This window comes from Seriola dumerili, unplaced genomic scaffold (assembly GCF_002260705.1).
Source record: "Seriola dumerili isolate Sdu_G_001 unplaced genomic scaffold, Sdu_1.0 BDQW01000035.1, whole genome shotgun sequence".
Lineage (NCBI taxonomy): Eukaryota > Metazoa > Chordata > Actinopteri > Carangiformes > Carangidae > Seriola > Seriola dumerili.
This window is the reverse complement of record NW_019174290.1, coordinates 2,159,642-2,176,298: the sequence shown is the minus strand read 5'-3', so window position 1 is coordinate 2,176,298 and position 16,657 is coordinate 2,159,642. Positions and strand designations below refer to the sequence as shown.

At 39.2% G+C, this 16,657-nt stretch overlaps 2 protein-coding genes across 2 annotated transcripts; both read right to left on the bottom strand.

The window, feature by feature from the left end:
• Nucleotides 1-1,677: 1,677 nt before the first annotated feature.
• LOC111216704 (actin-related protein 2/3 complex subunit 1A) lies at nucleotides 1,678-7,956 on the bottom strand. Its single transcript, XM_022738325.1, has 11 exons — nucleotides 7,649-7,956; nucleotides 6,883-6,976; nucleotides 6,478-6,582; nucleotides 5,723-5,945; nucleotides 5,001-5,108; nucleotides 4,751-4,854; nucleotides 4,528-4,636; nucleotides 3,655-3,730; nucleotides 3,366-3,559; nucleotides 2,093-2,183; nucleotides 1,678-1,998 (listed from the first exon to the last, which is right to left on the bottom strand). The coding sequence occupies exons 2-11, from the start codon at nucleotides 6,944-6,946 to the stop codon at nucleotides 1,960-1,962; spliced, it is 1,113 nt and encodes a 370-aa protein (XP_022594046.1). The 5' UTR covers nucleotides 6,947-6,976; nucleotides 7,649-7,956; the 3' UTR covers nucleotides 1,678-1,959.
• Nucleotides 7,957-9,566: 1,610 nt separating this feature from the next.
• Nucleotides 9,567-15,099, bottom strand: LOC111216544 (excitatory amino acid transporter 3-like). The gene is made up of 13 exons (XM_022738071.1): nucleotides 15,027-15,099; nucleotides 13,603-13,743; nucleotides 13,163-13,252; nucleotides 12,837-12,948; nucleotides 12,448-12,490; nucleotides 12,296-12,354; nucleotides 11,997-12,200; nucleotides 11,527-11,637; nucleotides 11,322-11,444; nucleotides 10,924-11,115; nucleotides 10,214-10,348; nucleotides 9,991-10,104; nucleotides 9,567-9,786 (listed from the first exon to the last, which is right to left on the bottom strand). Exons 1-13 carry the CDS (start codon nucleotides 15,097-15,099, stop codon nucleotides 9,771-9,773), a joined length of 1,413 nt encoding a protein of 470 aa, XP_022593792.1. The 3' UTR covers nucleotides 9,567-9,770.
• Between the last annotated feature and the right edge of the window lie 1,558 nt (nucleotides 15,100-16,657).

Below are 16,657 nucleotides of genomic sequence, written 5' to 3'. Positions count from 1 at the left end.
GGGTTAAAAGGAAGATTATAGAAGTGGCAACCTCAGTGAAAACCTAATAAACTAGTGTTTAAATCTAAATTCCATTTCATGTCAGAGGACATGTGAAGGACTGTTTTTACAAGGTTTATTTTCTCTTTGGAACTTCAGTAGCAGATTATAAAAAGCTACGATGGACTTGAGAGGCCTTGATTTAATACACCCCCACTCACTGTGTTATTTCATTTTATTCTTCTTCATTTTTCTGTTAGGAAACCAGAGTGGACCTGGCAGGAGTCTGACTTTATATTTATTAACATGTATATCTGAGAAGAAAATACATTTAATAATATTAGAGGCCTTAATTACGTGCATTTGCCTGTTAACATTTGCAATATTACCATTGTAATGTATAAATTAACAGTATGCACTACCCCTGGTGACCTACTTGCTGTTAATTTTATAAATTTTTGTTATCATGTTTACTTCCGACCCTACTTATAAATATATATATATAATCCTGACTCCTTACCCTTGTCAGTTAAAGAAAACCACTACAGGGTTTCTTCTTCAGCTACGTCCTTGTATGCGCATGTTAAGCGACTCCGTAATTGCACACTGCACAATAAGGTCTATGAAGTCATTTTAAATTGCTGTTAAAGGTTACTGTGTTCAGTTTTAACCACTTGTATTTCATTTGTCCCTGTTTGGTTTTTGTATTTTTCTGCTTAACAGTACCATGCAAAGTAAATGTGGTATTAACTCACTCAGAGGCAGGGAAGCAGAGAACCGCATGTGCGTAAACATGGATGTAAACATACATGAAAATATCTTTTAAATGGCTTTTCGAAGGTTTTCATGACAAACACACAGCACGTTTTTCTGAGAAACACTGAATATAAACATCAACTTTCTTCGCTTACAAGAAAACTCCTCAGGGCACCTTTAGTAACTGCCCTAATTGTTTAAGTCATTTGCATCTTCAAACCGTTCTAGCCGAGATACTTCATCTGGGGGCTGGAACACCCGAGCAGAATACGGCTCACAAATTCCCACATATTACATCCACTCCAGGTGTCTAGTTACCATCCGCCCACTGTGTCAGAGAGGCAAACACAAAGGAAGAGAGCAGTCGAGTGAGTTGTGTACTGTAAATGTATTTCATCTTTATTTCATGTCTACCTCATGATCAGTTACATAGAAATCCTCCATCTCGTGTGGTTTTAGTGTAGTAGCTGCAGAGCCTAGTGCTGCCCAGCCGTGACTCTGCACAGAGTTTAGACAGCTGCTTTCTCTCTCCACCATCAGATCCTGTACAGCTCTCTACAGCCCAACCAGCAACATGACCTCAGAATATCAATAGCCGGGTTCTTATCCAAACGATGACTTCACCTACTGGAGAAGATTTACTATCCACCAGGAAGTAAACAGTCACGCCCTCCGATCTATTAAACGCTGATATTAAGAGATCACGTCGAGGTTAATCTGAGGTGAAATACAGTCTGATTTTTGGATAAAACGCACCTTTTAGTGTTCAACTTTTGGTACAGGAGGTTAGAGAACATAAAAACACACATTTCACGTCACGTTTAATACGTGTCAGAGGACCTTCCCACTTTGACACCTGGTTAACCTTCATTTAAAAACAAACAAACAAACAAACAAAAAATTAACAGTGATGTCACACGTCAGCTCAGTGTGTGTGTAGTGTAGTGTAATGTAGTGTAGTGTAGTGTAGTGTATGCTTGTTCATGTGTTGTAGTGTGCGAGTGTGTGTAAGAGTGTAAGCACACACCCACAAGAGTGTGTTATGGTCTGATCAGTGCTTCAGCAGACACTCGATAAGGTGGTCAGTTATGTATGTTACTGGCTGCGTCGCAGGAGAGGGGGGGAGGGGGGTGGAGGTGGAAAGGGGAAGGAGGGGTGAGGACTGTGAGGGCGAGGGGAGAGAAGTGAGGCCGCAGCGTCTCTTCATTCATTCACAAGATTTCTTCACATGATGCGGAGACCCTGGATAGAAGCTTCTAGACTCTGAGGAGGTAAACGCAGAAAAATACAAGGGAGTTAGAGCTGAGAGATCTGGGAAAACAAAGCTCTAGAGAAGACAGCTCATGTGTGCATTTACCTTGAAGTCCCAAATGGTCATTGCTCCATCGATGCCTGTGGTGCAGAACTTGCGACAATCCCTTTTGTCTCCCTCATAGATAGACACTTGGCTAAGGAACAAAAACGTAGAAACATATTGAAAAGTTTTAAAGAGGTGATAAAATTGAAAAGCATAATGATGCATTTCCCTATATTGCCACGATGAGAAGGTGATGTAAGGACGAAGAAGTGGTCCTTAATGGAAAGTATTAGCTATTTGCTGACAGGTAGATGCTGGTTGCCGAGCCAACCTCAGTGATGAAAAGCCTCCAGGAAGTCACAGGGCATGACCAATAAATAAAACAGCACACAAGCTGTCATAAACCCACATCGAGATATAACATGTAAATTAACGAGCTTTACACCGTGTCTACACAGGAAGCGCAGCATGAGCAGCATGTTAGCAGAGCACCTGCAGCTTCAGTGCTTCAGGCACAGTATTTAGTTGTAGGTCACCCACACTGTGACAGCGCCCAGAGCCCGAGAAGAAAATAGAAGAACATAAACTTGAAGCGTAAAAATATGCTTCAGTCTGCGTTTATGAACATGTAGCATGAATAAAACACGTAAAGTGTGAACAACTGGACTGATCAAAACAGTGAACCTGTTCCGTCACAGGCGTGTAACATAGTGACTGAAAAACATGGCTGAAACGCTTTCTGTGTGGACATGTCATTACAAGTGCTGGGAGGTGGATTTTGTCACCTTTGGAGATCACCAGCTGTTCCCCACTGGTTCCAATCTTTAGGCTAAGCTAACGAGCTGCTAACTGTAGCTTTGGACATGAAAGGGATATTGGTCTCCTCAATGTCTTGCTGAAAAAGTGATTAATCTTATTTTCCAAAATATTAAAAAATTAAAAAAAAATACTACCAAGACTACAGCCACAATAATGGCAATAAAGTTGACTTATTTCATATTTTTCCATTATGAATTTAATTTTGCTTGTTGTGGACATCCAGTAGAAGCCTATACCAAAAATTTCTATGTCCACATTTGTAGAAAATTGTAATGGTTCAAAAGTCCTTCCATTTGCTATGTACACAAAGCTTAAACATCACCATTCAACTCTATACTGTGATCACACATTCTGACTAAATTGGAAAAGAAATAAACCAACCGTGAAATTCAAATCAAAATCTTAAAATGCCTACATTCTGCAAGCATCTAAACGTTAAATAAAAACTTTAAAAAAAAACTTAAAAATGAGCCTTAAAATGAATTCCTGCCATTCTTGATGGCGTGTGACCTACGTGATGCTGTTCTGGTGCAGTGTGTCCAGGGCAGTGTTGCGGTCCTCGGTGGTGGCTCTCTTGTCCATGTTCCTGAAGCGCTCCATGGCAGAGATGTTCCTCTGGATACTCTGCTTGGGGAGGTCGAGCTTTGACACAAATGTCAGCGTTCCACCGTCGTCGCAACGGAACAGCATGGGGCAACAGTCGTGGCCCTGATGGCAGAGACGACACATTTAAAGTGGAAACTCTTCTTTACATTTGAGCATTAAAATATATTGACAGTGCACACTGAACGTGTTATTCTTACCGCAGCTACTAGACTGTTCTCTGAAACAAAAATGACACTGAGGAGAGGAAGGTACTCCGTCTTCAGCTGTGAGGGACTTAACACAAACACACAAATTAACTAAAGATTTAACAGGCAGCATACTACCAACGCATTCAAAACCGTTGTGCTGTTATAGAAATTAGGACGATTTTATGACAAAAAAAACAAAATAAAAAGGCACTCTGCTTTGAGTGCTGCAGTGTGTGCATGTTTCCAGCCAGAACATGTTGAAATCTTTGCTCAGGGTCAATCACCGCCTCCTCAGTTCATGTCACCTGCAATTTGCTGTCAACAGCCCATCATTATGAAGTCTAGCCTTGGATGTGGTTCACCTAGTGTCTACCTTTCTCACAGTTTTGGCACACTCAACGGATGATCAGATTATAAATCATGGCTTCAGTACAGTAGCCAATAATATGCTAGATAAAGATAGATTCCTCCTGTAGTGAACGAAATAACAAATAATCTAGTGAATAGTTTGCTTTTTTAATGTGATGGATTGCTTTTTGATGAAAGCGTGGGAGAATTGAACTCTTTACTCTTTTTTTTGGATACACCTCAACTCATCTGTTACTGGAAAAGAGTAATCTTTGTATTTTATCTCCTTTCCTGTTGTTAGTGGCTTTGAGAACAAAAGGCATCCTTCATTACAACACCAGTTTGGTATGGACAGATACAGACAGTGAAACTACTGGTATCTAACAACAAAACAACTTAATGTGTAATATAATTTCTGACTTATGTTTTTTATTTTAGGATTCAAATTATTTCTAGATTAATTGTGATAATTAATCTGAGAATAACTGTAACCAAGCTGTAAATGAGTCCCTATATAAATGGAAAAAAATATACCTGGCAGTCTTAGAGCTGTCCACCACAGTGACAGTGCTGTCATGGCTGACCCAGGCCAGGCGGTTACCAGAGGCTGAGAAAGAGACAGAGTGGACCCAACCCCCTCCACCTAACAAACACAATGTGCAAAAAAAAAAAAGGCAGATCTGGTTTAGTTTAAAGTGTTGCTGCAAGTCATATGCAAGAGGATTTTTACTATACATATGAAGACAGAGATACAGACCTGCTCCTCCGAATTCTGCTAGCACAGCCCCAAATGGCATCTTGCTGCCCCAGGGTGTGGGGCCTGGTTTCTCTTCCACCTCCTTAATGTAGGCTGAGAACACCCTAGAGGCCGGGGGGGGGGTAGTAAAAGCAAAAAAAAAAAAAAGAAAAAAGAAAAGAAGAGGAAGAGAGCATCAGAGTATGTTGGCAGGGGGGCATGGCATTTTTTTTTTTTTAAAGACTACCCATTGCTCGCTCATGACTTTTACCTGCATTTGAAGTCACAGGATCCAGCAGCCAGCAGTACATTGTTGGGATGCCAGTCCAGACTGAGGATGGTGGAGCGGATAGGCTTCTTGATGTGCTTGCTCACCCACCTGAAGCACAAGGGGAATCATTCATTTTTTTTATGTGGAATATAAAAACTTCAGCAGGTAGAGCTAACTAATATGCAACTTGTGCATAGTGACTGCACACTTAGTGAGTGTAGCGCAGGAAAACTGGACTGTTTGTTTTATTGATCATTCTGAAATTCCACATGTGATATATCAAGCATTTTATTATCATGTCTGACAAACCCTGACCTTCAGTTAAACAGAACACATCCATGTAACCAAAAATACAACGAAGAAGAAGAAGAAGAAGAAGAAGCAGGCAGCCCTGGCACAGACAGACAGAGTATACTCCTACACATGGAAAACAACATCTGGAAAATATGTAGCAATGAACACAGTGAACCAGAACAGAGTGGCCCAGTGCTGGGAAAAAATTTCTTTTGACCTTGTTAATGGATCATTATCATCAGTTGGCTGTACAGTACTTCGATTTTAAACCAGCATCCACAAACTGTGTCCCAAGTAAAAAATAATACATTTGTAACTGTATATATCATATATATAATATTGATCGAAAAAAGAGTGAAAACACACTATCTGACCATAACAGATACATTTACAAAATGTCACAGTTGTACTAATTATCCCAGACTTACCAGTCATTCTCAGACTCAAAGTAGCAGACAGAGATGAGTCGAGCCCCACTGCCGACTGCAAACTTATTCTCCAGTGGAGACCACTTGACAAAGGTGGCAGCTCGGTTGATCCTGAGGATGACCAGTGTGGGCTTCCATACCCCCTCCTTCTGGGACCACACGTAGGCATTACGGTCTGCTCCGCATGTCACTATACGATCACTTTTGGGAGCCCAGTCAATACCTACACCACAGCCAAGAGAAAAAGGTACTTTATTACAAAGAGACAAAAGATAATTTAGTGCTGCAAAGACAAGATGACTGGCATAAAATTAACCAGCGATTATTTTGATAATCAATAAATCATTTTACAAGCAAAAAATGCCAAACATTTGCTGGTTCTAGCTTCTCAAACGTGAAGATTTATCACATTTCTTTTCCATATATAACAATATGTCGATTTTTATTTTTCACAATATTCTGACATTATACAGACAAACCAGTTACTTGATTAATTACATCCCTAATCCAACTGACTGACGAAACAATCGTGAAGAAGTGGATTATGATGGCACAGCCTTGAGTTGAGTCATGTTCTGCGCAGTCAAATCATTCAGCATCATGTATGTGTATCAAATGTGTCTCAACTTGTGTAAATGAAAGTAGTTTTGTTTGTGGCTTAGTCATAGGAACACAGACATGGATTGAGACATTACACTGATTAGCTAAAAAATAGTTTGTTTTGTAAATGTAAATAAAGCAGTCTGACTAAATACCTGTTATGTGTCCATTGTGCTCCTTCAGCTCATGGGTCTTGACCCACTGGTTGCCACTCTTCTTGTAGATATGAACTTCATGGTTATTAGGACTGATGGCAATTTCTGCAAAACAATGTGAAAACAGCGGCTTAACACAATGCAGGGACAGATAACAAACAAGCTAGACCAGTTCCTGGTATTTGTCAAATACCAAGCTGGACTCAGTGGCAAAGCCAAAAAATGCTGCAAACAAAAACCACAGCCACAGTATTATTTCCCTTAGCTGAAATTACTGTACTACTCACATCAATATATACAATATTTAAATGTCATTAATGACATGATCTGTTGAGTCTGTTACAAGCTGGTGTGTGGGGGACGAGTTGGCACATTCAAAGGAAGGAGGAGATAGTTGAGCCTTACGTGTCCTGTCGCGGTTCCATGCGTGGCAGGTGATGGGCTCCAGCAGAAACTGATGAAGGGACATCTTGTCTGGGTGTGGTCCTTAAGTGAAACTCTGCGAAATCACACAACAAAACTTAGTTTAGCAACCAGCGACATAAACAATGAGCGAACAGCTGGGCTGAACTTTGCCTCTATCAGCGTTAAATCTCCACGGACAGCGAATATAAGAAGCCTGTTTTATTACCTCTAAAATGGGACAACTGGTGAACTGTTAACTTTATTGCAATGTTACTCGGAACTGTGTTAGCCTGGTTACATCATATAAACCTAGTCAAAACACTGAAAGGCTGCTACTACTAGCCTATGTTAACGTTAGCTTTAATAATATTACTAAGCTAATATTAGCCAGATAACTTTGACCAAAGTCTCATTTTTAAGATACTTCTATGGATTTAGGTTGAGTTAGTAAGCTAGCTACTATAATATTGCCATGATTAGGTTTGTAGCTTTACTCCGTAAACCGTTAACATCACCAAAACATTACTAACGTTACTAGCAGGTTAAGCGATTTGCTGGCTAACAGTTCACCGGTGTGAGATAAGACAGGCCTGGCAGCCAGATTGGTCATTTTGATAAATGTGTTATCGTGCTGCTATTCACATGTTCACCGAAAGGCCTCCCTCCTCCATATCAGACCCCGGTTTTTCCATTGAGGACATGCCTTTACTCCCGATGATAGCAACACCGTTAGCCGTACATTCCCCTAGCCCGCATGCTAACTCACCCCGTCAGTCCGGTTCTCCGTGTGTGCAGTCTCGCTAGCCGGCGAGCTAAGTTACGCTAGCTGGGGAAGGTTAGATCAGGAGTGGACCTGAATTCGCGGACTCTGGTCAGTCGACACGAATTCGTCCAGGAATGTTGAGGGAACGTCAAGACGGCCAGCAGGATACGACCGGAAGCATCCGGTAGCGAAGTCGGCAGCAAAACCCGTGGATGCCTGGCTGACAGCTAGCTTAGCATCATCACGCTAGCTGATACATTCAACTGAATAACCTCGTTCACGTCGAAGTCTCTCACACAAACTACGACGGGTGTGAAAGGGCTCCTCTAGTGGTTCAAGTAGAAACACACAAACTGGTCTAACCGGTTACAAAACACCACCATCTAGTGCATAGATTGGACAAACAAAATCCAGCAGGGCAGTGACTGTACCTTACCATAGTGCCAGTCTTGTATGTACTGACATCACAAGGAAAGGGTCATTCCTAAATTCCTGAGCAAGGCTGGATTACCAGCGAGCAAAGAGGCCCCCAGAGCCCCAGGTTTACTCTATATAGCTATAAAAATTTGAGTAATAGCCAAGAAAATAAATTAGAAATGTGCACCACTAAAGTACAAACCAGGCTAGGTGGAGTCCTCCATACTCTGTCAGACAGAAGGAAAAAAACTGAAAAATTCATTTGACTGCAGTTGGAGCTCCTGGACCTGAGTCTGCCTGAATACATACTGCAGAGACGTTTCCCTTCTCTGTGCATAAGTGAGATCTGCCTAGCTCTGCATATGCTGTATATGTATTTTGTATTTTCCTCTTTACTTTTCTCAGAAGCAAGTGTAATTTCACTGCATATTTAACATTTGGTGAGAAATCAGTACCTATGTACTTTTTCTTGACGTAACAAGATTAAATGTGTTTGTTTCTTCAGCTGACAACAGCAGTCTGCTGCACCCTGAGGCCCTGGAAATCATGAATATGGATATAAAGCCCAAAAATATAATGGTCATGGATCACAGGCACCAACCACTACAAGTCAAACTCATTGAATTTTGTCTTGCTCGCAAGGTGTCTGCTGCTGTTTCAGGTTCATGTGTGCAGACTCTGTGATTCAGGTATGTACAGGCTGAAAGCTAGCTTCAATCACATATTCTCTGACACATGACAGCTTCAAAAATGTAATCTAACCTCTGTTGCTGTTCTGTCTTATATGATTTGTGATTTAGCCAATGAATATTTCTTTAAAGGACAAATTGTGCATCCTGATGGTCTGTAAACATGCCTCAACTAAAATACAAATGGAAGAATCATTTCCGTCTCTGACATACTGCTTCACACCATGATGCAAATCAAATCAAATCACATCACAACTCCTGCTAACCAATAGAAATATGCATTACAGTCAACTAGTTTGCTTTTTCCTGGCATTTATTAAGAAACAAGGAGTCCATTCAAAAACTATTGTACACCCATGCCATTACAATTATGTCTACAAAACACAAAATCAGATCAATTTAATTCCTAATGAACCAAATTAACAAAGCACTACCATTAGGCTTATTCAAAGGAGCATTTTCTTAGGTGCAAATATGTGACAGCAAACAAATGAAATAGTGACAAATCAAACAGACAGTAATAATAGTTATTTTTGGTAGTTGAAAATTCTTTTAAGGTTAATTCTAATGTTTATGCTAATGTTGCACAAATTAAAAATACACAAACACAAAAGGGGATAGATTTGATTCCAAATAATTCCAAGTTCACAAATAATTACCAATAAGCTTATTTAAAAGTACACTGACAACATCAAAATGTAATCAAAGCTATTTTTGGCACTTGAACATTCTTTTCATGCTACTAATGCACAAAATATAATACAAAATAATGTGATAACAAATACATGAAATGCCAAATAAAAAGGACTGAGTACATATTTGGCACTGGAGGATTGTTTCCAAAGTCAGCTGTGTTCATGCTGTTGATACTCGGACCCTGTTTTGGATGAGTTGAGGTTACAGGTTACACATGCCCCATCTACTGCTGCTGTCTTGGAGCCGTTGGCTTTTTGCAGTGTCCAGGGACCAAGCTACTGCTGGGATGGATCTGGACCTGGAGGTCCTCACTATCAGAGAAACTATGGTGTCCAGCTTCTGAGTGACACATAGAGAGAAATCAGAATATTTTCATTTTCCATCTCTTTGTAAATGAATGTGAGTAGCTATGAGTAGGGAGCACAGGCTTCTCCTGCTCTACTCACATATTGATTATCTGCCATTAAACACAATGTGCCTTGTACATTTATCTGTGTATTGGGTTAAAATGAACCACACAAAAAGACCTGCTAAAGTTTTTACCTCGTCTCCTCTTCTAGGTCATCCATTTCTTCCAGTTCCTTTTTTGACAGATGATCAACAAGTGCCACGCCAATACAGTCTCCCATGACATTGACAGCAGCATTGCAGCGATCTCTGAAAGACACAAACTACAGTTAACTATAGAAGCAGAGGTTATCCTCTTCACAACATGTTGTTTGATATTTGGTGTAGTAATCGTTGCCAAAACACAAGGTAAACTTACAGCAGCCATTCTATAACCATCAAAAGGGAAGCGTCCCTTACAGGAATCCCATTGACTGTCAAAATGAAGAGAGTGGTGACTGTTCCTGTCGCTGGGATCCCTGCTTCTCCCACGCTGGACGCTGCTACTGTCACACTGTAGAAAAGACACAGAGCCACATCAGTGATCACCAGAGTGGACTCTTGACTGAACAAAAACATGAAACTGTATGAATTTGGGGACTGGAAACAACACCATAGACTCAAAGATCCAGCTGCTGGTGGACAAAACAAAAGCAAAGTAAACCATGAAGAGCAGATATGAATAAAGGATAATGATTGAGACTACGAACAGCTACTTCCTGTTCACCGACAACACAATACTGTATACCAGCATCAACTCCCTCATCCACCAATACAGTTTTAGGGGACATTTAAACTCTTACATGTTTAAATACACATCAAAATCTGTTAAATCTCTGTATCTGTCTCAAATTGTTCTGACACAAATAACCCTTAAGAAGAGTCACGAACTGGGATGCTTGTGCCACTCTAAAAAATACAGTAAAAATAATACAAATCCATAAAACTTAGATATTTTTAATTTTGATTTTAACAGTTACATTTTAAAGAAGAAATGCATTTTAAGCTCAACCCCTGTTTATACCTAAACATATTTTTCTATATCAACTAGAACAGAGAGACAGTGAAAATAACATCATTGTGACTTACCCCAGAGTAAACAGCTGGCTCCAGTTCAATTCAATGTGGTTCAGCTGGGCGATGAAAACTGCTGCGACCACTTCATAAAGGGCTGTTCCATCCATGTTAATATTGATCCCAATAGGCAGCATGAAGCGAGTGATTCTTTTGTCAATCATGAGTACTTGCTCCAAACATCGGAAAGTCAGTGAGACTGCATTGCTTGGAGACACAATGCATTCATTGTTGGTTCTTAAATGTCCATATATCTTATACACTGGGGTCCCAAAATGGACTCACTCACAATGGACTTATATCAATATTCTCTGTACATCTACTGCATCAATCCAAGTGATACTATATTTACTACAATATTTACTATATTCATATTTAACTTACTTTGTTGAAGACGGAAATAAAGATTCTACCTGCGCGAGATGAGCATGGTCCTCAGTAAGGCAGGAAAAATCCCTTGAATGAAAACGAAGGGACTACGTCTCACGAACAGAAGGTAGACCAGTGGTAGAACTACTATTGCATGGATAGCCAGCCTGAAAAAAACAAATAATGCTTATACTGTATCGAATGAAATGGCTTACTGCAACAGTGCTGAAAGAGCAGAGGGGAACATACCCACTAATGACCACTGCCACAAACATCCCGAGTTTGAAGACAGTCTCCCAGTTGTCCGACACTTCAACGACATAGCTTGCAGTCATGAACATCACTCCGATTGGCATGAAGCTGGAAAGGAAACAACAGACTGACAAATTATGGGAGTGTCTCAGTTAAGGGAAAGCTGCTTAACTTGATAACTTTTTAAAAAAAAACAGTTAGACAGATGAAAACTACACATGACAACATGAGTCAAAAAGAAACCAGTTATGTTTTTGACAGTTTGGGAGATGGAAGAAATAAAATCAGAAAGAACCCCATTTTAATAGTTAATTCCATGTATGATAGTGTATGATGTGTATGATAGACTATAGGATATCTACTCTCTTTCTTTAAATAATTTCGAAACACTCCACAATTTCTAAATGTAACATTTGACTATGCAGAGGTTGAGATTTTCTTACAAAATACGTGCTGTCTCACCATACCCTATTATCATTCTAACCACACGCTTGGTGGCTTCTTTGAAGGTGTTAAGGATATCCACAAGGAGTTTCCCTTCTTCTCCCATCCTTTTGAGGGCCAGTCCAAAAACAATAGAGCACACAATCAGGCCAACAGTATTGCTTCCATCAATATGCTTGCTCACCAGACGCACTTCTGTGGCGTTCTGAAACAAGATGAGAAAGTCACTGAGAACAACAGTCTGACAGCTACTCCATGTATCACTAATTATCACGGTTGAATGTGAACTTGATCATGACAAAAGGGTGATATTTTTACCGACTCCAGGGTGGAACTGTGATCAGCTTCTTCAACTTCAAACTCCACCTTCACAGTCTTGTACTAAAGATGAGAAAAAAAAATCACATCATGAGTGTTACCTTGTCTCTGTCAAGAGCTGTACTGCATGTTGCATACCTGAGTAATAATACTTACCTGTTGAAAGCTAGCCAGAAGAAGATTTTGTGGCACCATGTTTCTATAAAGTGTAAAGAAAAAACAAACATAAATACCACCATGAAACTGATGGGTAAAAATGTTAGTCAGCTTGTAAATGTTGGCAGATCTAGAAAGAAATGCAGGATAATCTCAAACGTAGTGTGGATTCTAGCCAGATATTAATCCTTTTAGAGTACCTCATATGTGTTATTTCTGCTTAAGAAAAGCATTGATGGATGCAATTCTGAAGGAAGTCTCTGATTAAATGATCCAGCAACCAACTGATCTAAAGACATGCTTAAGTCGAAACTGAAACCTAAACATATAGAGAAATCCGTTGTGGTAGGAATCAGCGTGGACTGTCAGAATTTACACTTCCCTCTCACCTTACTAGATCCAATATGGCATCAGTGGTGGAGAAGATTTCATCATCATCATCTGTCTCTTTTCCAGCATTTTTGCTGACCCCGGGCTTCATCATTATTACCAATATTAATCCTACAACACATAGTCCACGGTTGAGGATAGGAAACAAAGAAACAGGTATAAACTAAATGGTATGGTATAAACTAAAATGATTATTTTCTCACTTAAAGCATAAAAAGATGCTTCAGGTAATATACTTTCACCTACTATGTGTTTGTATGAAGATATATGCATAAAAAAGTGAAACTAACCAAAGTGCATTTTTGATATACAATATTCCTCTTACCGATAGTCACAGACAGAAGAGTGCTCATGACAAAGTATACTAGTGCACGTATGGTGATTTTTCTGGAGGTGCCACTCAGACTACAAATTCCTATCAAAAATAAGAATGAAAGCTGAGGTCTGCAGACTGAAAGTTAGAGGAGCTGTAAAATCACATCACTGTAAGTAATAGTTACATCACTGTAAGGTCATGGAAACTTTAGGCGACACAGTTACTGCATATCTCAAGAATGACAAGTCACATGAGTGTGTTTTAAAACCTATGTGATGGTAATTTTTAAACACATGTAAATGTCAAATTGTGAGACATTGGTGTCAGCAATGTAATCATTATCTATATACATGCTATATAACCACTATGGTATTTTTTAAATGCTATGTGTATAAAATGCATAGCCTCATGTTACAGCTGACAGTGTGAGAAACACACTTGAAGCTTACCTGTTATCACACTTGACACAATAAGAGGAACGGTAACCAGCTGAAGCAGGCGTATGAGCATCTCTCCGGGAAAGCCAATGTAGACTTTTTCAGGGGCTGACAGATGCATGTAGGTCTTCAGAATCATGCCCAGGCCAACACCTTAGACACAACAACACAGAAAAGGGTTTAAAATTGCTAAGAATATGGATGTAAGGTAAAGCAAACCATACACTATGTTTAATGCCCTTTATGTTAGCACTAATAAAGCATAACATAACAAATTGACAAACACAGGTCTTATCATGAAAATAATATGTAAATAATTTCAACAAAACAAATTATTATATTTAGGTTGAAATATGGCTCTCAGAAACATAATTATGTACAGGCTGTCACACTATAACATCACAATGAGAAAATCTTGTCATTAAAGTGCACAAATAGATTCCTGCACTAACCACTGCAGTAGTATTGTTCTCTTCCCTATGTAATCTGTGCATACATTTCTACATTCATACAAAGGTTCCTTGTCAGTGCCCAACAAATGGGTACATTTTTTTTCTTTGCACACACAATGACATCCTCATGGCAACATTATGTGACTGTATACTGCTCTTTTGATACCTGCACTACACCGCAGGTAAGCAGTATACAGGTATAGTATACTAGACTTGAACTGAACTTTCAGATCAATGAGCACATGTGAAATTTACATAAATGCACGTGACTCTGACTATATAATGTGGTTGGAAATCAAAACCATTTGGTTCTTGGGTGTTTCAATGTGGCCCGACAGTTAGCGAAATTGCAATGATTAAAGCGTCCACTAGGTGACACTGTGTAAATTAGTGAAATAGAGCATCCACTGTTAGGAGCGCCATACACAGGATGCAAAAGATGCACCTAAAGCTAAATGGGTGTCAACAGGAGGAGGTATTTTCCTTTAATGTCTGTACAAACCGTGGCCTCACATCAGTATTTCTCTCTGCTGTGGCTACATGTGGACATTAGCCTTAACTCACTTTAATAAAATGTAGCATTAGTTTGGAGCTGAAGGGGATATTGTCAGTTTTTAGTTAGTTATAACTGGGACATTAACTGCTACCTAGTTTACCATAAACTATTCAATTATTTCTGTCGACTTCTTACTTATCTAATACATTAGCATCTTGATTAACACACTAATCTATAGACCATTTAATTGTGTTTCCCCTAAAAACGTCTTTCAAAATAAAACAAATATTGGTTCACTAGCTAGCAAAAGTGTTTTTGTCAATTAAATGTATTTCACTTCACTATTTCATAACTTACAATGTCGAGACATATGTCCACATCTAGCCAAAGCTTCCCTGTGGTAAATTGAACTTACCATGCTTATGCTAGCTTTTCATAAATTGTCTTAAATTAGCGCAAGTACGTAGCCTGACATTAGTTGAACTTACCGAGGAAAACGGCGACCAGGCTTGAAATAGTTAGGACATTCCACCTTTGGATAAATCCAGCCTTGTTGTGCATTTTCAAGCTGTCTGAAAGAAAACAAATTAGCTAGCTAATATTACACTTGGCTCGACAGCCAGCCTGATCGAAGTATTTGGCTAAATAGAATTATTAATTTAAATATGACATTTTAAAAGTAAGCACGTAGATAAAGCTTGTTGTTATTTTTGCGTCAATACTCACGATGATGGTCAAAGAAAGTTGAGTAACTGAAAATGTCCTATTTTGTTCAGATGAGCATTTAGTCAGTTGTTGTGTTGTTTTGATTCGTAAGTCAATTGAAGGTTAAAAATATAACGGTATGTCACGTGACCCTCGAAAGTAAACAGAACGTCAGATCCCCAGTGGCAGTTAAAAGTTCGTGTGGCACATACACCGGTGTTTCAGGTGAGATAGAGTCAGGGTTGGCACGAGTGACAGAGGAAGTGTCCTTTCAATATCTGTAGCTCTTTGAGTACTGTGGAATATTTTGTATATGAAATATTCAGTACTTCTATTCAAAGGCGTAGACACTCAGGAAATTATATTAACGTGTCCTGCATAAACAGAATTTGGTGTGATCAGAAGTAGTTTTTTGTCCACATAGTTTGTAAAACATGCATATACCTTGAACAGCCATATATGGCGACTATCAAAAGGCTTTGTGCAAAGTTTTGTCTTCAATAAATTGATCCCTTATGAGTTTGATAGTTTGAGAGCAGCCTGCCCCTAATTTTTCTGCTCACATGTAGTATAGCCTCATAGAAGAGCATGACCTGGCATCGCGACCCTTTGTTTTCCTCTGAATTAAACATATAATCACTTGTTGTATTAAAATCAAACAAAACTAAATGTCACAGTGGTCATGAGCTGTGAGCTGGTGCAAGACAAGCAGTAAGAACCAGGACCTCCAGGATAATAGATTTACACTGCTGCCAAGTGGACTGTGCTCAAAACACATCACCTATGTCTTGTGCACCTTCAGTGAAAGAGAAAGTTAAGAATTAAAAGCTGACACACAGGAGAAGAGGAGTTGAGAAAATGAATAAATGAAAAACACCATGTTTTAGAAGAGGATGTTATCGTACGACCAACTTTTGAAATACAAAATATTGGGGTAAGGGATTAAAAAAATCATTGCAAGTCTTACTAGTAATAACGTTCATACAAAATATACAAATGTTTGTTAAAAGTTTCATTTCGTAAGGATTTTGATTGCAGATATAATACATGATGAAAGTACTATGACACCAATGATAGAGTTTCATAGAATTTAAAGGATACCAACAACTTGCATGAAAAACATTAGCAAAATGACTTGATAACCACAAATCATATTGGTTGCACCATTTTCTGAAAAGACATTAAGAGCGGGACTGAGGTAATTGTTGGTGTGCCAAGCAACAGAAATTTGACCAACACAAAAACAATCACACTAGGTTTGAACTTAAAACAGGTTTAAACAAATGTATATGGTGACACTGGATAGATACAAGTTAAACCTGGAAAATGACATTTTATAAAAGGCATCTCAGTTGTCAGACTGCAGATGCCTGGCTGAACTTTCCAAATCAACCTTTTGTTAACACAGTCTCTG